This window comes from Typopeltis vanoorti, chromosome 25 (genome assembly GCF_054136105.1).
Source record: "Typopeltis vanoorti isolate ZY-2024b chromosome 25, IOZ_Tvanoo_1.0, whole genome shotgun sequence".
In the NCBI taxonomy this organism is placed as follows: Eukaryota; Metazoa; Arthropoda; class Arachnida; order Uropygi; family Thelyphonidae; genus Typopeltis; species Typopeltis vanoorti.
Window position 1 is genome coordinate 72,450,619 of NC_143573.1, and position 20,901 is coordinate 72,471,519.

General features: G+C 35.9%; 1 protein-coding gene across 2 annotated transcripts in view; it reads left to right on the forward strand.

Moving 5' to 3' along the window:
• Positions 1 to 12,474, forward strand: part of LOC150092845 (uncharacterized) — a 33,982-nt gene extending 21,508 nt beyond the window's left edge. The window contains exons 3-5 of one of the 2 annotated variants that reach the window (XM_090414585.1): positions 1,215 to 1,423; positions 9,163 to 9,249; positions 11,843 to 12,474. In XM_090414585.1, coding sequence (XP_090270711.1) covers positions 1,215 to 1,423; positions 9,163 to 9,219 — 266 coding nt within the window. In that variant the 3' untranslated portion in view covers positions 9,220 to 9,249; positions 11,843 to 12,474. Of the gene's footprint in view, positions 1 to 1,214; positions 1,424 to 9,162; positions 9,250 to 11,839 lie in introns of both variants that reach the window. The other variant, XM_090414584.1, reaches the window with a different exon arrangement.
• The last annotated feature ends 8,427 nt before the right edge of the window (positions 12,475 to 20,901 follow it).

Sequence of the window (20,901 nt, forward strand, 5' to 3'; positions counted from 1 at the left end):
CCCACTTTTCACTTAAACTGTGCCTTCTACCCCACTCGATAAGACCATTTGGCGGTGCTTTACTACTTTCACCTTTAATGGCATCATCGTAACATCACCCAAAGACAAATTCACCTGATTGTCCTTTTCTAATAATAAATCCATCGGAGTTCGCGTCTTTAATAAATTAGCTACTCAGAAAAACTAGGTCACCATCCATTAGAAGTTCACCTTGAATTCAACATGGTAACTATTTCTTCTCTTCATCCTTGCTTCTTGCATTAGATTCAGCTGTTTGGAGTTAACTGGTTAAGGCCATGAACTGAGAATGGAATATCTTCAAGCAAACAACTGTATACAACTAATATTCGAAAGTTTCTCGGAGAAAACTCTGCTACCATTGTCTGTGCTGGTCGATTTTACATTAATAAAAAGGCCGAGAAAACACTGTCTGAATTAAACCCCACTTCCAACCAAAGGACACGTATATTTCGTTGATCTCTCCCTACTGTTAAGGAATAGGTTTCCTCTCATTGATTTCCTAACTGCCAATAACTATTTAAAAGGAATTTTAGTAGCTGAAAGTTATAGTAATCTCAGTTATTACTGCAATGCTGATTTGGTGGCTTAGCAGTTAATGCACGCATAGTCACTGATATATTCGACTACCATTCGGTCAAACGTTTGTAAAAGTCTTTAGCTGATGGATGATCATTTCCTTGTATGATCCTGCCATGCCAGGATATGTTGAAAAACAACTAGTCTTTTAAACATCTGGTTTTCAAACAAGCTTATCTGTTCCTCTCATTCATCGCACTAAAAACTTCATCTTGTGATGCAGAGAGACATTTTTTCGCTCAGCTCCATTTGCTCTTCTTTTCCACCTATCAGTCTTTTCTGAACGAGACATTTTCATATTTACTAGCAAAGCTCATTATGAAGTTTACCGATCAATGACCATATCTATATTTCCTTTTCATACATAGATAAGTGAATCGAGCGTAGGTGGTGATGATTAACATTTGATACAAACTTCTTATGGCGAAACTTTGTTTATGAAAAGATTCGAATTGCATTATATTTCTTTAGTGAAATTTTCTGATTGCATCCTCATAATTAGGTAATATTAAGTTTGAACTTCTGGTTATATGTAATGGAAAATAATTTAATTCACTAGAAATGAAACAAAAATGCACTTACAATTTTTATGCTTAAACGTTTTATTTCTCTTTCAGGCATATCGCATGATCCTGCTTACATGGCATCAGATATGCCAGTTAAGTCACATCGTATTCAGGACTCCTTTAACCACACATCTCATCCACTGCTTTATGATGTCGAACTTGTAGCGCTCATTGTAGTGGGAGGCGTATTCGCATGTGCCATAGTTATTTTCTTAATGGCCACAGTAATTAATAGAGGTTGCAGTAGACGCCATAGAAAGGTACGGTCTGTTTTTCCTTATGTTAGATTTTTTAAAAAACATTTTTAAAACTTATAAAAGTTTTTGCGTGTAACTACTTTCACATTTCTTGTAAAATATGAATGAAAAACAAGAATCTATTTAAGAATACACTTTCTTGTTAACAAATGTACTATATTAGTAGAATAAATGACTAAACTATCCTAACTCTAGAAAATTAAACATAGTAATTACTGTTTTCTTACTTGAATATAAGAAATTGAGCTAACTCGATCCCAGACGTCATATCTTTAGATTTAGATGACTGACGAGATCTTATATGTCTATCGAGACTAATCCTAAGCAGCTCTTCCCTAATGTAGAGTGATATACGCGCTCGTAAATGTGCACTTAGCATTACTAGGATATTTGGGCGACTGTTCTCATTACAGAAATAACTTGAAGATACGACATTCATAACCCCTTAATAAGAGTTAAGATATGGAAGGAAAGAATTTCTTTAAGTATGTTATTTATTCATATAATATTCAGGAATGGTAATGTCATTAATTTTAGTTAATATAGTAATTTAATGTATAAATTTATGTATTAGCATTTTGTTCATAAATGATTTCTTCTAATATTTTTATCGTGGCTATCTAATGATGTGCATATTCGAGAGATCTATTTGCTTCGTTATTTATCTCCCGCATAAGAAATAATTAGCACATTTATGAATTAAATGTTAATTATTTTCATTATGCATAACTATCAGAAATTAATGAGGAACAAATTTATGATGGCACTTGTCTCCTCTGTCTTCATTAGCATTTGTTCTTCCCAATTTTTTTTTATCCGCTATTAGCCTATAAGATTTTTTCTGGATTTTGTTTTTTCGGGGACATAATGCAAAATTAAACTTATTTATAATTCCTTTATTGGATCTGATGTAATCGTTTTTGCATTTAATTTTCTTTCACCGTATCGCTTATTTTAAATTCTGCATATTTCTGTTTAAATTAGGGAACAGAGAGATGGCCAATAAATAACAGGATTTTCTTTATTATTTTTCATCTGCGTTTTATATCACGCAAAAGAGTGTCCAAGATAAAATTTAAATAGGTCCAACTATTTCTAAATCATACGCATTTTTTGCAAAACGGAGTATGCCGAAATATTACGTACTTCGTATGGAGGATGTTGATTTTTTTTTTTTTTTTTTGACTGGGTTAATGTAATATAACAGAAGGTTAAAACATATCTTATAGTAGTGCTTAGTATTATACACAGCTTGCCATCGACATAAATGCTAGTCATTACAGAAGTATGTTCGCATCTACAGAAAGAAGGCAGTTAAAGACCTCACAAATGCGAACACAGATTACCTCTGTTTCAAAATAGTTCCAAGGAGTCCGAAGACTCATCGCGGGAGGACAAAAATAAGTTGTGTATTTCACACAACTTATTTTTTTCTATTTTACTTATATTTTTATTCGGAAATTATCATTTGTTAGTTTCTAAGCAGGAAAATTGTGTGCTTAAAGAGTTTTCAGTACGAAAGAAAAAATGTATTTAAACTTATCACCTCCTATAAAATCATAATATTTTGCTTTTCCACTTCTAAATTTTGGTTTAAATGACAGGCCGTTTTTCAGTCATTCAAATGAAGTCTCCGAATATAATAATTTGGTCATCTCTGAATTACAATAATCCGCGAAATTCAGTAGCTTGTCAGTCGTTCCTTGACCGGTTTCTCACTATCAAAAATACTAATTCTTTAGTTCTGGCAAAGCATGGGTCACCTCTATGACTACTTCAGAGTTATTATTTAGGATTACGCACAAGCAGTTAAGACCATGGAGGTATTTACGTTTGTCAATTGCGTGTATTCAACGGCTGAGTGGTCCGTTTTCAAAGGGCGGAAGAATTTGCCATTATAAGACCAGCTAACTTAGAAGTCGAAAACCTGCATGTTAGCAGCAATCCACATGAACTGCATTAAGAGTAAGCCGTTCGTTCTATTGCACATGTAACAGATGTCAACTGAATTGTAGAATTGGACCTTTGACTTCTAAGACTTAATCTCAACTGCTGATTATACTTTCTGTGTGAATATTTGAAGAGAAACATGTGGGAATGCAGTACATCTTGTAAGAGCCCTGCTCTGATATGAAGTTTCCAACATATCTTCGGAATTTATGAATTTTTAATCAAGTTTTTGTTTGGATTGGATTTTATTTTTATGTTAAATTTCTGTATCATGGGGTGTATTTTTTTTTAATCAGCAGAGAGACAGTATTTTTATGTTTTGGATTTGTTTCATCTAATTTTGTTTTATAACATATAGTAAAAAAAACGACTTTTTTCACTTCTCTGAATTTGTTTCACATTTTCTTAACGTTTAAAAACTGATTGATCTTAATTATACCAAAATTGCTGTATATTTTATGGATCCACTTTCATTTGGATTCTAGAAATACTGTCCTATAATGAGGATCAATTCTAACAGCCTAATGCCATCTATCGCATTTCTTTTTCTATTCTGCTTCCTTGGTTTATTCTTGTTTCCTCTGTAGAAGATGCTCCTGCAGTTGAAGGTATCGCAACAGGTTAATATTGAATAAATGGATTAAAAGGGAAAATATGACGGTAACTGCGTGCCGTTAGAAAATGTGCAAGTAGATATCAGCAAAGAAACTTTAATTTGCCTCTCATCATATGTTTCGTAATTCACAGAATGTTAAAATAGGAATTAATAATGTTAAAGAATAAAACACGGCACTGAGTTCTATGTACAGTTGACTAAGAGGATAGCGCTCTCGACGAAAGAGACTGTGGGGTCTACGCCACTACAGCATGAATGTTTGTAAAAGTCTTCCCAAGGTAATATCGTATAGTATAGTCCCGTGGAGGTACTAAAATACATTTTTTTTGGATTATTTCAGAGCAATTTCGAATTTTGAAAAATTAAGATATAAAATTCTTTTGTATCTTAAGAATACCATTAAAAGATGTTAAGTCTTAGGGAAATAAAGATACAAACCAAAGAGGTTAAGTGAACCCATGGAAAGTAGTACAATAGGGAAGTGCAGTGACTCCTGTCATAATAATACATGAAAGGACTCGGTGGTCCGAAACCGCGGTCCATTCACAGATAAATAAACTTTTTTCTTTCTGCATACAAATGCTGATTTGACTCAACCGTATGCTATTCAACGAAAGTTATCCTTTGCTTAACCTTTTGGTAGACGTGGATTAATGTAAAAGGACGCATTGTTAAGGAATAATAAATCAATATCTGTATATTCGATGCGTGCGTATCGAAGCAGTTCCGTGGCACTGTTTTTGCCTCTCTCATCATCGGACTTCGGAGTCACGAAAGGAAATTGTACGTTCGGTGCTATTCTTCGCATAATACACTTCCGTTGGGGAAGAACTGGCCACATGTACTTTAAACTTGCACGCGCTGCCGAAATAACTCATCACGGCGCACAACAGGAAAAATCACTTACCACTTATTGTTATTGAAGGTTACTAACCAAATGTTACCCCCAAGTAGAAATACGTTGCATTAGTATTTAGTATATTCAATGGGGGACTTTGATGGTAGGATGAAATTCATTTCCTACCTTAAGACATTTGCAAACATGCGCTATGCCCGGATTCGAACAGATACGCTAACCTCTGGGCAAACACCACAAAATATTTTTTTCTGTTTGAATAAGGAAGATTCATTTTAAGGGTACTTAAACAGTGGAGAGAACAAATCATCGCTTTTTATATTTTTAAGGTGTATGATTGCGTTTGGTAGAAAGGTCCTATATGCACGTTGCTATCTACGAGATGTCTTTTTCAACTTTCTATTTGATTGCATGGTTTGCGAAGTTTATATTCAGCATTTCTATTTGCTGTCTACTTTTCTTTCGATGATCTTGCAATGCCTGCGAATACCATTCATAGTTTTGCTTATAAAAAAAAGAATATGAAGTGCACAAACAAACGAAATGATCAGTGCCACAAGTAGCACTTTCATCTGCTGTTCATTACACTTGATAATGCCAAGATTTCAAAAGAATAAATCTGAATGACAGTTTCGAAAGTTCAAAAATCTTGCCGTTTCCTGTTCCTTTTTAAAGCTGTGTTCCGTTCATCGGCTATGGATTCGCCAGGTCTCAATTCTTCTCAGAGTAATGAACTTTATTAATAATCTATCGCAGAGACGCAGCTCAAATTCTGCTGCGTCTCTTTTAAGGTAACGACGCCCCCCACACACACACATCTATTAACATGTGAAACAGCAACTAGTCGCCATTCTTTGATAATCGATCTTTTAACTCAAAAGGCAAACGTTTCCCTTCTCGGTCATTCATCTCCATTTTGATTCTTCGGAATCATCTTCCTCCATTAGCTTTTTCTCAGAAAGCACTCGCAGCAATTCACAGTTCACGCGCCCCTTTCCTTTATTACTGGAACTGACACTAGAAGTACAATTCAGTTGAATGTGTCATAATGAAAATAATAGTGTTTTGTTCCAGTACATAAATCTCTTATTAGCTCAGTAGATAACACAGCTTCAAAATATGAATGTAAAACATTGCATGCATCTACACACACAGCAGTGATGCGCTATGGCTTGATCTGTATCTTGTGTACAGAGTTTTCTCTCTAAGAGTACCCACTCCAATAAGTTTTAGCTCTTATTAGTTTTTGCCAAGAAATATGTAAAGAATCTTTCCATTGCTTCACCCTACTTGGAAAACGAAGAGAGACTCTAAAAGCTTCACGCTTGACGGTGTAATATTTAAATTAAGCAAGCTATGCCTTCTTATTTTTAGTCAAGCTATGACAAATGAGATTTTCCGCTGTATGAAACGCAAGTTTTATGTAAAATGCTTGAAGTACAATCGAAGCGTGTCACTACATTCATTCCCTTCTACACTTTAGTGGGATTCGAGAGAAAGATGAAAGAAAACGATCTGAATTGGCAGACATCAGTAAATGTTTCTTCCAACTTAGTTGACGTTAAAATATTTTTGAATATTCAGTTTTTCTGCGTTGCTGACTGAGTTCAAAACGTTTACAGGTGGAAAAAAACACAAAGTTAAATTAATTCATAACCATCTTGTCATCCTGAACATCGAGTAGATCTTGCGAATAGCGTGTAAGTCTTACGTGCTGTATGTCGCTGCTCCGAACACACGACCAGGTTCAAATGCTATATCAAGACTAATTCAGAAAAAAAAATCATGTACACAAATCTAGAAACTTCTTTGAATTTAAGGAGGAATCCTAGAATATATTTCATGTACTTATGAATGTACGCTATCAAAATTTACCTTGCACAAAGGGGAACGGAAAGGACCTTTCAAAACTTGGACAAGGTCGCGAAACGGTGCGATTTTCCTTGTTACTTTTAGTACCCTATTCATGTCAGGTGAGTTTCAAGACTAGTTTTGACTAAGGGCAGAGTTCGTGACATCGCATGTGATCTTATATCACTTTTAACGGCCATCACCTGCCTCCACTGTCGATTTCCCCCACCTTTCGTCATCCCACCTTGTGTTGTTATTACTCTGCCTAGTCGTATTTGCGGATTCGATAAGTCCGTAGTTGTTTAGCCATTACAGCAAAGAAGGACGCGCCCTGAAGGCGCCATAACATCCACCTGGCGCTTTCAACTACTGTGTATAAGCGCGCGTGTGTCGAAGTGAAAACAATTTGGAAGTTTTTCACTTCTTCGAATGCCCATATTTTTAGGAAACGTAGAGGTTCGATGACTGGATTCGATTTTTCCCACAAATAATTGTGAAATATTAGGTATTTATTATAATATATATCGTGTGTGTACAGAGAGAGAGCCTGCAGATATACAAAAAAAAAAAAAAAAATCTAGAGCTAACAGAAGATTACATCCATGACTTCTGAGCACCATTTCCAGCCGAGTCTGTGGAACTAGTAAGAACATCGTCGAGAATTCTCGAAGCTCCAGGAAAATTCTCCACTTTCATGGATCCCTTTCTTAAACTTCCTTATAGTACTGAATGCGTGTTGATATCAACCCAAACAGTGCATTTGGAACAGCAACAATTTGGTGCTAAACAATTACAGCAGTAGTGTACGGAGATGAAGAATTGAGTCCAGTCCAGTCCATGTTTCACACGATCGATAAATGAATAACAAGTAACACAAATCAAAGTTCGTTCTACAGAGATGGAAGGTTGCCCATAGGTTTCGAAATGTTAGGACAGCACAATGATGAGAACTTATTAGTTGTGTGTTCGAAAGAGTGATTTCGTTCCTCATTTGCAACTCGACAACCTGAAAAGAACAGGTAGGTTTCATGGATTTTGGTGATTGGGGTCGTGATCGTCTTGCAACTAGCTGTGTTTGCACGTATAGGCGTAAGCTATTGTAATGAACACTAAATGTAACTTATGAAATTTCGGTCTGTGGTGTACGTGTAATTAATATGCAATTTTTAAATATCCTTTTTAATTTAGATATATGTATTTGAATCATTATATTGTCGTTACAAAATATCTAAAAATTGTTAGTTATTTTCTTATAGCTAGTGTTGTACGTCGCCACTCTTTCTGTAAAAAAATTGTTGTATAAGAGCATTTTGACCTTCCAAATACTATTTTTTTTTTCTCTCTCTTTCACTCATTCTTAAGCATGTAAATAGTGTGCTCCTATGGGTGGGAGTTGTTCCGCGTTGTTTATAAAAGGCATTCTAATGAAGTTTCATCGGTCCGCATCTAATAACCCCCTGCCACTGTACCGTTTATTTCTGTTCATTTTTACAACATGAATCAATCGTGCGATCAACTAACTCCCTGGCCTATGCAGCTGTACGTTCAGAGCAGCGAAATCCTCTCTTTGTCTTCGGGCTTGGACGATGAATTTCCGGTAACCTGAACATGCGCAGTTATGACGAAGAGGAGTCATTCATTGGTCGTGCTTTGATGCACGCGCTGGCCGTGAATGGCTGACATTGACCGTCAGCGCCATAGCATTTGATCTGAGTGCTGCAGTCGAGCTTTCTCTTTCTCTGGCCCTGAAACAGTCCGTGACGGAGGAGAGAGAGAGGTGCTCGAGCGAAACATTTCACCTCGGCTGTTTTGGCGGGATTTTCTCACTTATCTTTAATTAAGTAATTGGGCTGTAAAGAATTTAAAAATTAATTTTCCACTGTTTCGGTGCAGTGAGCATAAAAAAAAAAAAAAAAAGAATGGAAATTCGAAGAAAATATTGCGCGCGCACGTACCCACCCCCTACACATTGTTTCGTAGTTCACCGATACAACCATTGACCCAAGTCGTTCTATATATCAGCGTTTCATTTCTTATATTCAATCCTTATTTGCATATTATTACATATAAAAGACGTCATGGGTTCATCCATCTGTTAGATGGAACCCTTTTTGATTGTTCTTTTCACCGAAAAGAACGAATACGCAAGTCATGTGGTTAAAGAATACGCTGCTAGTTACCCAATGGATATGAAAGGTTCCTGAAGCTGGCAAAATCAAAACTCATTAACGTGCGATAAGAGCAGAAGATCGCTCGTTCATATAGAGAACACCGCAATCTGGACTCATTGTTGAACACCACCTGGAATTTCTAAATGGAATCCAAACCGAAATTATCGTAAATGAATCCGTATTTCTATTAATAATTTCATTTGATAGCGAAAATAATTCTAATTAATGAAGTAGTTTTATATTGATATTTTCTTGCAAATTCAATGACCAAGTTAAATTTTTTTTTTCAACCTTTCAGGCTAGGCCCCGGTACGCATACCAAGTTGTCGAAACCAGAGAAGCAGTGATGTTATAGCATGGATATCCAAGTTCAAAATGCATACACGTAAGTTGTATTGTAGTATGGTTTTAAAATAACAATTTATACAGTCTTTAATGCTGGTTATTAAAGTAAAAATATTTGACGAAGAAAAGCTTCTAAATCTAAAGATGAAAGTAGGAACGAACATGAGTATGAAAGTAAGAGAAATGAATCTCACCTACATCGACTGATGCCCTTATACGTCATAAATCTCCCCTTCTGTGTGAAGTTTACAGCTGTCTGCAAAAACGTTTGTTTCTAAAATGCTTCATTATTTTTGTTATCGTGCTAAGTGGGCTCATTTGTTTCAATTTCCATCAGAAAGTGATGCAGAGCTTAGTAACATTTTCTGCTTAGAGTTGGCTTAAAAACTTAAATAGATGCAGGATATTATTTATTCAATTTCAATGTTTATGGGGACTGACTTCTCCCATAAACATTGAAATTTCTGGTACAAGTGATCGCGATTCTCTGGGGAAGGGACCTCCCCCTTCCCCAGAGGATCCGATCAACCTTTGGTCATGGAGCTAAAGACCGAAATTCCACATTATTTGAGGGGAGAGGGGAGTTGGTACGTCATAGAAAGATAGCATTCAAAGAAAAATTGAGAAAAATCAGGCTTATGGCAAACTATTTAGAAACAGTTTTTGGTGGGAAACATGAAAATACATACTAGTTGAGCAAGTAGGTAGAAGATGAGAGTTAGCAGTTACTATTTCTAAACGAGTATCGTTCAATATTTAGTAACAATCATCACGAATCTCTATTATCGGCATATCAAGCACACAAATGACAGAACTGCTCTTGTGAGATTATTCCAGAGCATATGAACTTGATATGCAGCCTTTTATCCTTTCTACGATAGTTGTAGTATTACTGTCAAATACGTTATGACAACCCTCATCAGGTGATGACACAAATTGCAGTCATAGGTCACTTCAGGATAACCCATGCATATCGCATTCAATAAGCGTATGTAACTTGAGTCAGCAATTCAAAGATTCACGAATCATCCATATTTGTTTTATATATACTTGAAAGATGATATTTTATCATTCAATTCGCTTCAAAATACTGCACTAGTTCTTCGCGAATGCATCAATGCGTATTGCAGGGAGCGGAGAAGAGATTCAGAAATGCATCTCGCGGACTGTACTAAGGGGGATTCCATATTCTGAGTCATATAATCGCATCATTGCTTCACTGATTTTGTAGATTCAAATGGATAAAGCGACAATTAAGATAAGCGATTTATAATTTTTTTTTCAAAATATTTATTTAGTTGTGGATCTGAATTCATTCTTCATTTTATCGCTTCTAGATGCTGAGAAGTCTAACATGATCTGCTTCTTTAGGTTTAAAACGCACTTAAAGACGAGATCCTGTTTGTTAAATAATTTTCCGTTTATAAACTTTTAAAACAAATGAGGATACGAAATGTCTGAGATACGGAATGGTGAATTTTTGTCATGTGCTATTCTTAGTTTTATTCAGTGTTAATGTTTAATATAATTCCATTTATTTAGCATCTTTGTAACCTAAGTGGATAATTCTTAAAAAAAGGGACTCTCCGACACCAAAAGTAACTTTGCTTTCTCTGTTTATTCGATCTTTCAAGTGTGTCATTGAACAGATCAATATATTGCTTATTAAAAAAGTTTCATGATCAGTGCCAAGAATGATTGTAGCCACCTTTGTATAAGAGAAGATATTAGCATTTTTTTTTTTTTAATTTCCTTTGCTTTGTCATGAAAAACTGCAGACTGGTGTTTTCTATGGATTTGCTGAAATTTTAATGATGAGAGAGCCGAAAAATATGAAGTGCTCAAAGCTTTAGTATTTGAGACAGTTCGTTACTATGAGTTATTTTCACCAATATGAGCAAGTTATTTATGGATGATAATAAAGCCCGTCTTGATGGACACGTTTCTTGGAAAAGTGTTTGTCCGTTATAGCTATTCGACTTAACATTTTCTTTTAGCCCATCTAAAATGAATAAAGATAACAGTGCCGTAACGAAAGAGTCGGCCGCCACGGGCGCAACTAGGTTTGGGGCGCAAAACGTAAAAAATGTAAAAAAAATAAAAATAAATAAATAGATATAAAAGTCCGCTATTTTATATTGTATTTTTAAATTTCGGCAATACCCCGCTGTACACACAAATTCTGCAACTCATTTTGATGGGGTTAATAGGAAGTATTTAACATATTGCATTTAATAAAATTTAACTTGTTACATTTAAATTTTTCAAAATTTTTTGTCATTTTTGAGTTAGGATGGCGGAAGTTAGACACTTGCCACAGGCGCTTCATATCCTCGTTACTGTACTGTCTGATAAGCATATTTTATTCATAAAAAAAAGGTACTGGAAGTATTTCGATAATCTTTTAAGCGTAAATAGAAGTGATTTTTTTTTTTTTTTTTTTTTTTTTTTTTTTTTTGCAAAAATTAAGTTTAGTCGTTTGAATTTAACGCTAATATACAAATGCAATTCGTACAAAGTTATTCATGGTCAAATCTGAAAGTCCTCATAACTTTTCATTTTATATTCCTTTTTTCTATTTCTAGCTGTGATGCTAACCTTGAAAACTAACTTACTTTTTCCTTCCCTAGCAGTCAACGCACAAGCTTTCCCAGTTGTACCTACCAGGTGTCAAGACTCAGTTCGCATACTGAACTCGCTGCTTCCTGACATGCATTCTAAAGATGTTGCCCGAAAGGTAAAACAAACAAAAAAAAGACTATGTTAAGTGACCCTAGTGATCGGAATGGACAGCTTGGTCAAGGACAACGGAAGTCCGTGTTCCAAGAATGATAAACGAAAGTTTAACGTGAAGGACATGTCGGTCCAAGATTAAAAGATGGACAGTGAATGTGTTTATAGCAATCGATGCGAAGATGCTTACAGCTGCTACTAAAATCCAAGGAAGAAAAGAAAAAAAAAAAAAAAAACTTAAATGTCTTGGCTGTTGATCTCAAAAGGAAAAAAAAAAAACTTTAAAAATATATCATAGTTGTGTATGTTCGTGCAGAATTTTGTAATAGTGCTGCCATCTAGTAATATGCCATGCAATTAAAATCTGCACATTTTCTGATATAATGTTTAAATTGTATATTAGTCATTAATACGATGGATATTAAAGAATTTTATTGTGTGTCCAAATAATTATGGTTAGAAGCAGAGCAAAAAAATTGATTAAGCATTGACATAGATTTGGTTACAAACTCAAGCATGCTTTTGTATCAAACTACTGTGTAAAATTTAAATGCGTGGATAGGCTTATGTGTTCGTCACACATGTTGAATTGGATTTAAACGGTATTGATGCGAACACAGATTGATAAGAAAATAACTATTTATTAATTTAAAAGTTAATATTTCGCTGGTATTATATCCAGCATCTTCAGAGCACATAAAGTTTGTTACAAATGCGAGACAACCACAATTCGGTGTAACAGTGGGGCTAGTATAATTAATTGCAGCGTGCAACACAAGACTAAAGTCCTAATACGGCGCCATCTAAGTAAAAAAAAAAAAAAAAAAAAAAAAAAAAAAAAAAAAAAAAAACAGTAGTCCAAATAGTAGTCTTTGAAAGTTTTGAAAAATAATAGTCCAAAGTTTGAAAAAATAAAATAAAAATAAATATTAATTTGGTCTTAGGATGACTCTCCCAAATCTTTGGTAGATTTATACAGCCATACTTCTTAAGGTTTGGAGTATGATTTAAGGCGTCTGTTGATTCCAGGAACAATCTCTCTGACTTGTAGAAGCTTCTTTGCAATACTTTTGTTTTTTTTTTCAATTGATCCTGTGTGCTGGGGTATCCAAAGTATGGTCTGCCAGACCCGACTTGCCATAACGAAAGTGCTGGATATATTTTTTGTGTTCACTGAGGCGGATGTCCACAGTTCTTCCTGTCTCTTCGTAGTAGGCTCGATGACAAGAACAGGGCACTTCATAGACTCCTGGATGTGATAAAGGAGTGGATCTGTCCTTAGGTGAACGGATGAGAGTTGCCCATTTCACATACGGTTTAAATACAGTGCGCAGTTGGTTTTTGTTAAGCATCCTAAATATCTTTTCAGATGTGCCTTTAATGTATGGGATGGTGATAGTTTTCTTGTAGTCTTCTGTGGTAGATAGTGGGGGGGGGGATTCTGGGTAGCATTTAGTATTTTATCTATCTTATGGGGATTATAGCCATTGATTAGGAAGGTGTGGCGCAGGTTCCAAGTATTTTACACAGTAAAATACTTGGAACATAATATTCACTATTGTTTACCAACGGCGAAATCCACTATTCTTGTGTGTGAATACGGGATTTTTTTTCCCCTTGAAATAACTAAAAACAAGACTGAATATGGGTTTCTTTGGACATGTGCAACTACGTTGTTAGATCGAAAGTAAGAAGGGAAAAATTACATATTCTAGCAAAATATGCACATCTGGTATATTATCAATTAATGCATAAAGATTGTCATAATTCTTTTATTTAAAAAAGTTTTTTTATTAAAATATTTGCAAAATAAAATTTGTTTTATAGCATACATTAATTCCTGTACGATAACACGGGTTTAATAGTCTGCGAAATTTTAGTTTGTAATCAAATCATTTATTTTTCAAAATAATAAAAAGCCGAGAGTCCAAGAGTTTTATAAAACACTTTGTTGCACGGGTAAAATTATTCTAGTAAAATAATGTAAAAAATATATAATCAGCTAACGCTTTTTATTCCCATAAACGGAGTAGGCGAGAGAGAGATCGTTTTGTAGTCCTATCTAACTTTTGGAGACTGAGTGGGCAGTTCAATCTCCAGCTATCTCTGATTGGTAAAATAATGTAAAAAGTGGATAAACTGAACAACCTCCACGATTACATAAAATGATATTTAATGAATAAATATTACTGTTGGAAAAACAGTAAATATTACTGTTCGTTAACTGTAAATGAAAAAATGTAATTTTTCATTTATTCGAAGAGCTTCGCCGTATATAGCTGGGGGGAAAAGGTCATTTATATGTGCGGAAGCAGATAAAAGGGGAAAAAAATGTGAAAGCCTAAATTCCCTAACCCATCATTCTTTATGGAGATAGCATAGCATCAGACTTTACCAGAATGTGACAATAGCGTGTAAGATAATCTTTGATTGGAAAGGACGTAAAGAAACCTTAAAATAGCAAGAATAATTAATGGAAAAGATCAGGTTTATTGACAGGAACAACAGAAATATTTCCTGTCGTTGTATCAGAAGGTATAAGGATTTTAATTGTATCTTTACAGGAGAATGATGCATCCATACTTGCAACTCTGTTAACTTGACTATTAAAATGCGATATGAAACTTTGGTCCATTACTCTCGTGCGATCTGTGGATGTATCATAGTTGCATCACTGACACTGAGCGGCCCGCAGGCTTACAAATGTAACGGTACAACAGTTCGTTTACTAAGGTTATATTTACTTAAGTGATGACAGCTTATTGGAAACAGTTAACGATGGATGGAGGAAAGTGGAATTTATGCCTAACCCCATCGAATTTTATCCCTTTGCATTTGTCTCGATGTTTATTTACATTCGTCATAATGATGAACTAGCAACAGAAAAGATATGAACTTTGTAATTACTGGTACCTTCCACGGATCTTGAAGGCCCCACTCACTGAACGAACCTTGATAATGATAAGCAGTTCTACAGAATGACAGTCGATGCTAAGTCTGATAAAGATGAAATAATAAAAATCATTTGTGATCTGTTGTCACCTAAAACGTAAACTGTCTGATCACATTGCCATGCTGTCGTATGCCATCATATTGCAGTCGGTGATGCGATGACAGCAGAGATTGTCGAAGCCGTTTTGTCAGTAGCAATGCCGATGAACTTCTGATAAATTTTTCTTCTGTTCCGATGCGGAGTAAAAGTATTTCTAAACACGTTTCAAAGTCATGATTTGCATAAATTACGTGAAGAGAAGTCACAAGAAAAATCATATGTTTTTGTTGATAGCAAAAGGAATAGAAGCTTTAAAATGCGTGTGTTTATACACTGATTATAATACAATGTCCTCGAGAAAGAGTGTGGCCATGACATCGCATTGCTTTTTCTTTTCGATATCTCGTTCTTGAAGATTGATTATCTGCTGTCAAGAATTTGACCAAATCTTGCACTGATGAATCTAGTTTTGTTGAGCTATCCATGTTGTGGCGCTCGGCATATATGGAAATTACAGAGACTCCACAGCACACCCATACTAAGGACCATCTCGAGGACAGGATGCACAGTACCGAAGCATTGATAATTTATTAGCCACTAACATATCAAATCGCAAATGTCAGTTACAACATTCCTTTCTTCACTCATGTCAATAAATTACTAACACTATCCCAATTCCTATGTTAGCACAACTCGCTCGTGCATAGTCTTAGGATTAAATACAGTTATGTACTTTCATACAGAAATATGTGCAGACCGAGTAATGCACCCTCTGTCAAAAAGAAACCGAACTTTTCGAAAATAGACAGAAACTAGTGGCGCCACCTGTCTTTTCGTTGTCGAAAACGGCAACCTTCATTAGTGTTGTGTCAACTGTTTATGACATTTGTTTCATTAGAAGTCAAGTTACAGTGCCAAGAGTGACAGTGTGTTTTGACGAACGGTCTGAAAATGAGTTTCAAACAGAGCTGCGATTGACTTTTGTGTTAAACTTGGTAAAAGTTTTACCGAAACGCATCAAATGCTTCAAAAAGCATACGGTGAGGAATGCTTATCCCGTACTCAAGTTTACGAGTGGTTTAAGCGATTTCAAAGTGGTCGTGAGACGCTTGAGGACGACGAAAAGCCAGACCGTTCAAAAACTGGACTGAGCGAAGTTAACATTCAAAAAGTGCGTGATTTCATCAAAGAAAACCCGGAATCGTCCGTGAGATTGATTGAAGATGAATTGGGGATTCCAAAATCAACTGTGAACAACATTTTGACCGAGAGTTTGGGCCTTCGTAAATTGAATTCGCGTTTTGTTCTCCACAAGTTGACCGACGACCAAAAAATTTATCGAATTGAACACTGCAAGGATCTCATTAAAACCTCGTAAGGACTCAAACTTCCTTGAAATGATCGTTACTGGTGACGAAACGTGGTGTTTTGAGTATGAGCCAGAAACAAAGCGCCAGAGTGCTGAGTGGAGACCACCAGAAGGGGGTATCCGAAAAAAAAGTCGATTGGAGAAGTCAAAAGTAAAGACAATGCTGATTTCTTTCTACTATTCCAAGGGCATTATCCACAAACAATTCCTTCCGCATGGCAAAATGGTCAATGGTGAATTTTATCTCGAAGTTTTGAAGAGACTGATAGCGAGAATTCGTCGCGTATGGCATGAATATCGTGATGACCGACCGTTCGGCAAAACAGACTGTCATTCTTGGCACTATAACTCGGCTTCTAATGAAACAAATGTCATACACAGTTGATACAACACGAATGAAGGTTGCCGCTTTCGACAACAAAAAGATACAACAGGTGGCGCCACTAGTTTCGTCAATTTTCGAAAAGTTCCGTTTCTTTTTGGACAGAGGGTGCATCATTACAACGTAATGAAATTAAAAATATTGTTTGTTAAATCAGCGATTAAAAAAAATGAAGGATTAGTTTGAGGAAATAAAAAATAATGTAAATAAATCCTGGTTATATTTTCAACAAGAAAGGAATAAGCCTTAGTGGAAATCAAGTGACACTGCATCCGTTTCACTAATAAATTTATCTAAAGGAACTGTAAAATGTTACCAAAGCATGCATCTGTCACAATTTTAAAAAGAAATCACAGATTAATTATGTTTGGATAAGTCCTCAATGAGATCGGATCAAACTCGTTCATCATCTCGAGAAAAAATCGGAAAATCTAAAAAAAAAAAACTCCAAGTTTTTAATTTTGTTTTCTCTCTTAATAATACTATTATTAGTATTATTAAGAGAGACCTCCAGGGAGTCAGATACTCATCGAGGGAGGCTACATCCATCAGCTATCATACTTATTCTTGAATTCATTCACACTGCTTGCACTCACAACATCCAATGGCAATCCATTCCAATCATGCACCACCCTATGAGAGAAAAATACAATCCTTCTAGAGGCCTTCATTCTCAGCTTCCAAGGATGCCCTCTCGTCCTTTCTCCACCCTCCATAAATTGAAAAATCCCATCAATTGAAATCCTGTATGACCCTTTCAGCAGTTTGTAAATCTCAATCATATCTCCCCTCTTTCTCCTATTTGCTAGCGTCTGCAATCTACAAATTCTCAACCTGTCTTCATAATCAGTATTCCACAATCCTGATATCATTTTTAACACTTGCCTTTGTACTCTCTCCATATATCAGAATCACATCGGAAACCAGGAGACCAGACCTGCGCACAATATTTCAAGTGAGGTCATATCAAGGCTTTGTAAACAGGCAAAATAGCATCCTTATCTTTACATGTGAACGTTCGTTTGAGCATTGCAATTATGTTTTGAGTTGTATTTTAGTTATTTAAGTTGTATTATGTTATTGAATAACAATGCAATCTTTGCCACATGGCCCCTGAACTTCAACTTCCTATCTATTAATACTCCAAGATCCCTAACCTCATCAGTTTCTTCTAGCCTAATTCCACCAATATAATACGACATTGGATATCTAACCATGCCGAAGTGAATGACTTTACATTTACTGACATTGAACTGATACCCATTTTCCCTTGCCCACAATTCCAGCCTATTCAAATCATTGTGCAAAGACTGCATATCAGCAGCATTCATGATTACCCTGCCCATCTTTGCATCATCAGCAAATAACTGTATGTAGCTTGTCAAATCCTTTCCAATATCATTAATGTACAGATTGAATAACAGTGGACCAAGCACTGATCATTGTGGTACATCACTTGTTACCTTAAACCTTGCACTCAGATCCCCTGTATACCACTTTTTGATATCTGTCAGTAGCCATCCTCTTATCCATGCTAATGTTGTATAACTCAAACCCATTTTTTCCAATTTATGCAGCAGTCTGCCATGCTATATTCTGTCAAAAGCTTTAGCAAAATCCAACAGTATCATGGTGTATCTATTCCCCTTGTCTAGTTCAATGGTAACATTGTTATAGAATGTGAGTAGGTTGCTAAAACATGACCTTCCCTTAGTAAACTCATGTTGTTCATTGCAAAGTAGAGATTCACTGTCAACCCATTTCTGAATGCGGGACCTAACTAATTTTTCTAAAATCTTTACCACCACTCCTGAGATACTAATTGGTCGATAGTTTGATACATCGGTCTTTGCACCACCCTTGTGCAATGGAATTACCATACATTCCTGCGGAATCTTCCCTGTTCTGAGACTCATATTAAACATCCTGGTCAAAGGAATGGTCAATTCAGCTGAACACTCTTTTAGCACACGTGCTGATATTCCATCAGTCCCTATTGCTGAATTCTTATTCAGTTTGTGCAACAGCTCTAATACCTCGGCCTCACACACCAGCGTTTCTTCATCTAGTGAAGAGGTAGTGTGAGCTCAATGACGCGGACACCAGGTCGATAGCGTTTAACAAAATGGACACTCATTAGTTGAACAACGTCTTCTGCATCTGTAACCGCATTTGCATTTAGAAGAGTTATTCTTTCATATTCATTCTTTCTTTTGCTTGCAGCATATCGATAGAATTCTCGTGGGTTGTCTTTAGCATGCAGCTTCTTTTCATGCTCAGACTGTTTTCCATACAACAGTTGTGACTATTCTAGCCTGCTGCTTATAACGTTCATAACGGACGTCATCCTTATGTGCAAACGGTATTCCTTCCACATCGTCCTTTTCTTGCTTAATAAGATTATACATCCATTTGACTCTTACCCTATTTATTCTTCGAACTCTCGGGACACATTCTGATATCGCATCATTTAAGTATTGTTTAAATGCTTCCCATGCACTGTCGATATCCTTTCCATCCAGCAACCGATCCCATTCCACTGAACTCAGTATATTCCTCAGTTGGTCATAACTTCCTGCTTTGTAGTTCAGCATGCAACCTTTTCTGAATGGAACATTCATAAACTCAGTCACTTCCCAACTGAGTAACGCATGATCACTGTCACCAACTGGAGGTAGATTAGTTACGTCTTTAACTGAAACGTCCTCTGACACTATAATCAAATCTAACATTCTTTGACCTCGAGTTCCGTCTGTCACATGCTGCGTGAGGAAGTTGTCCCTCAGCAACTCAATAAATGCATTTTCATTCTTCTCGTGAGATTCTACTGCTACCCAATCAATATTTGGATAATTAAAGTCTCCCATTATGGTTACTCTTTTCGCATTCACCTTCTCTATTTGGTGATGCATTTCTTCATCACCAACAACCGATCCACCAGGTCAGTAACAACACCCCACTGTGTAATTTGTCTTATTAGATTCCTCTTATTGTATTTAGGATGTAAAAATCGAGGATTGTATAAAATTTTAACTTCGAATTTTTGTCAAGTAATCCCTTCCAATTGAAATTGGAACTAATTTTTGGGAATCTGTGAAATGAGAAAGACCTCGTAATTTCTCTCGCGATACGGTAGGGGTAGCTTAAATTTAATAGGGCATGCCTAATCTGCATAAAAACTTATGTGGCTGGAGAGACAGATTTGTCACCAATGAGAGAAAAGCTCATTTTGAAAAAATAAAGCGGGCTTTGTCCAACCTCACATTTGTTGGAAATGTCAATTCAAATTATTTTCCATATTGTAACCAATATTCCTCTGATATTTCTAATATTTATGCACCGTTAATCAACACGATAGCCAAGAATATCGATGATCTGTGAAGGGATTAAAGAGAATTTGTATATCTGAAATAATACTTCACTATTTTGTATCAAAGTTTAGTACACGCATTTCCAAAGTTTTGATAAATACAGGACAATGGTTGGCTAGATGTAGGATGTTTACGTACTATTGTCTTAGTGAAATACATCTATTTATACGCAGACTATCATACTCGCACAGCAAGTTCTCGTGCTTCGGAGAGAGCTCATAGTTGAGGTGGGCTGAACGAAATATATAAAAACAGATCCAACTAAAATATGTCTCCAGACGCACATTTAAATGCAAGAGGATCCAAAACAAGCCACTGGATCCTCGCTTGAAAAAGTTTCATTTTTGATCTATAGAGTAGGGTTTCTGGACTAAGTAATAAATAGTTTAAAAAATTGCAAAAAAATATATATAACGTTAACAAAATGAAAAGAAATCCTTGTCTGTCCCATTCACGGAGCAAATGTACTATTGGTTTACTAATCGCATTTCGTGGGTGGGAACCAAATAAAAAAAAAGTTGCAATCTTAGCTACTGACATAACTTTTCCTAAGAAAATCATGGGATGAAAGCATCTCAGGGAAGGTGGCCTCAGATACGACTAGCTAATCGTTCTACTTCATCCTGCACACGAGATGATTGAACAGACCAGCGAAATATGGCAAAACCATCCTTGTGATTCTGACATCATTCTCAAACTTCCTTGCCTCGTACATTATCCTTGTAGAAGTAGCCATTAACGGTTAATGTTAATAAAAATGAGGAGTTACCTGATCGGCAAAGCTGTACCCGTCCATCCATCCGTCACTTTATTGGTATCAAAGATCATGACGTGTGTGTCAGGAA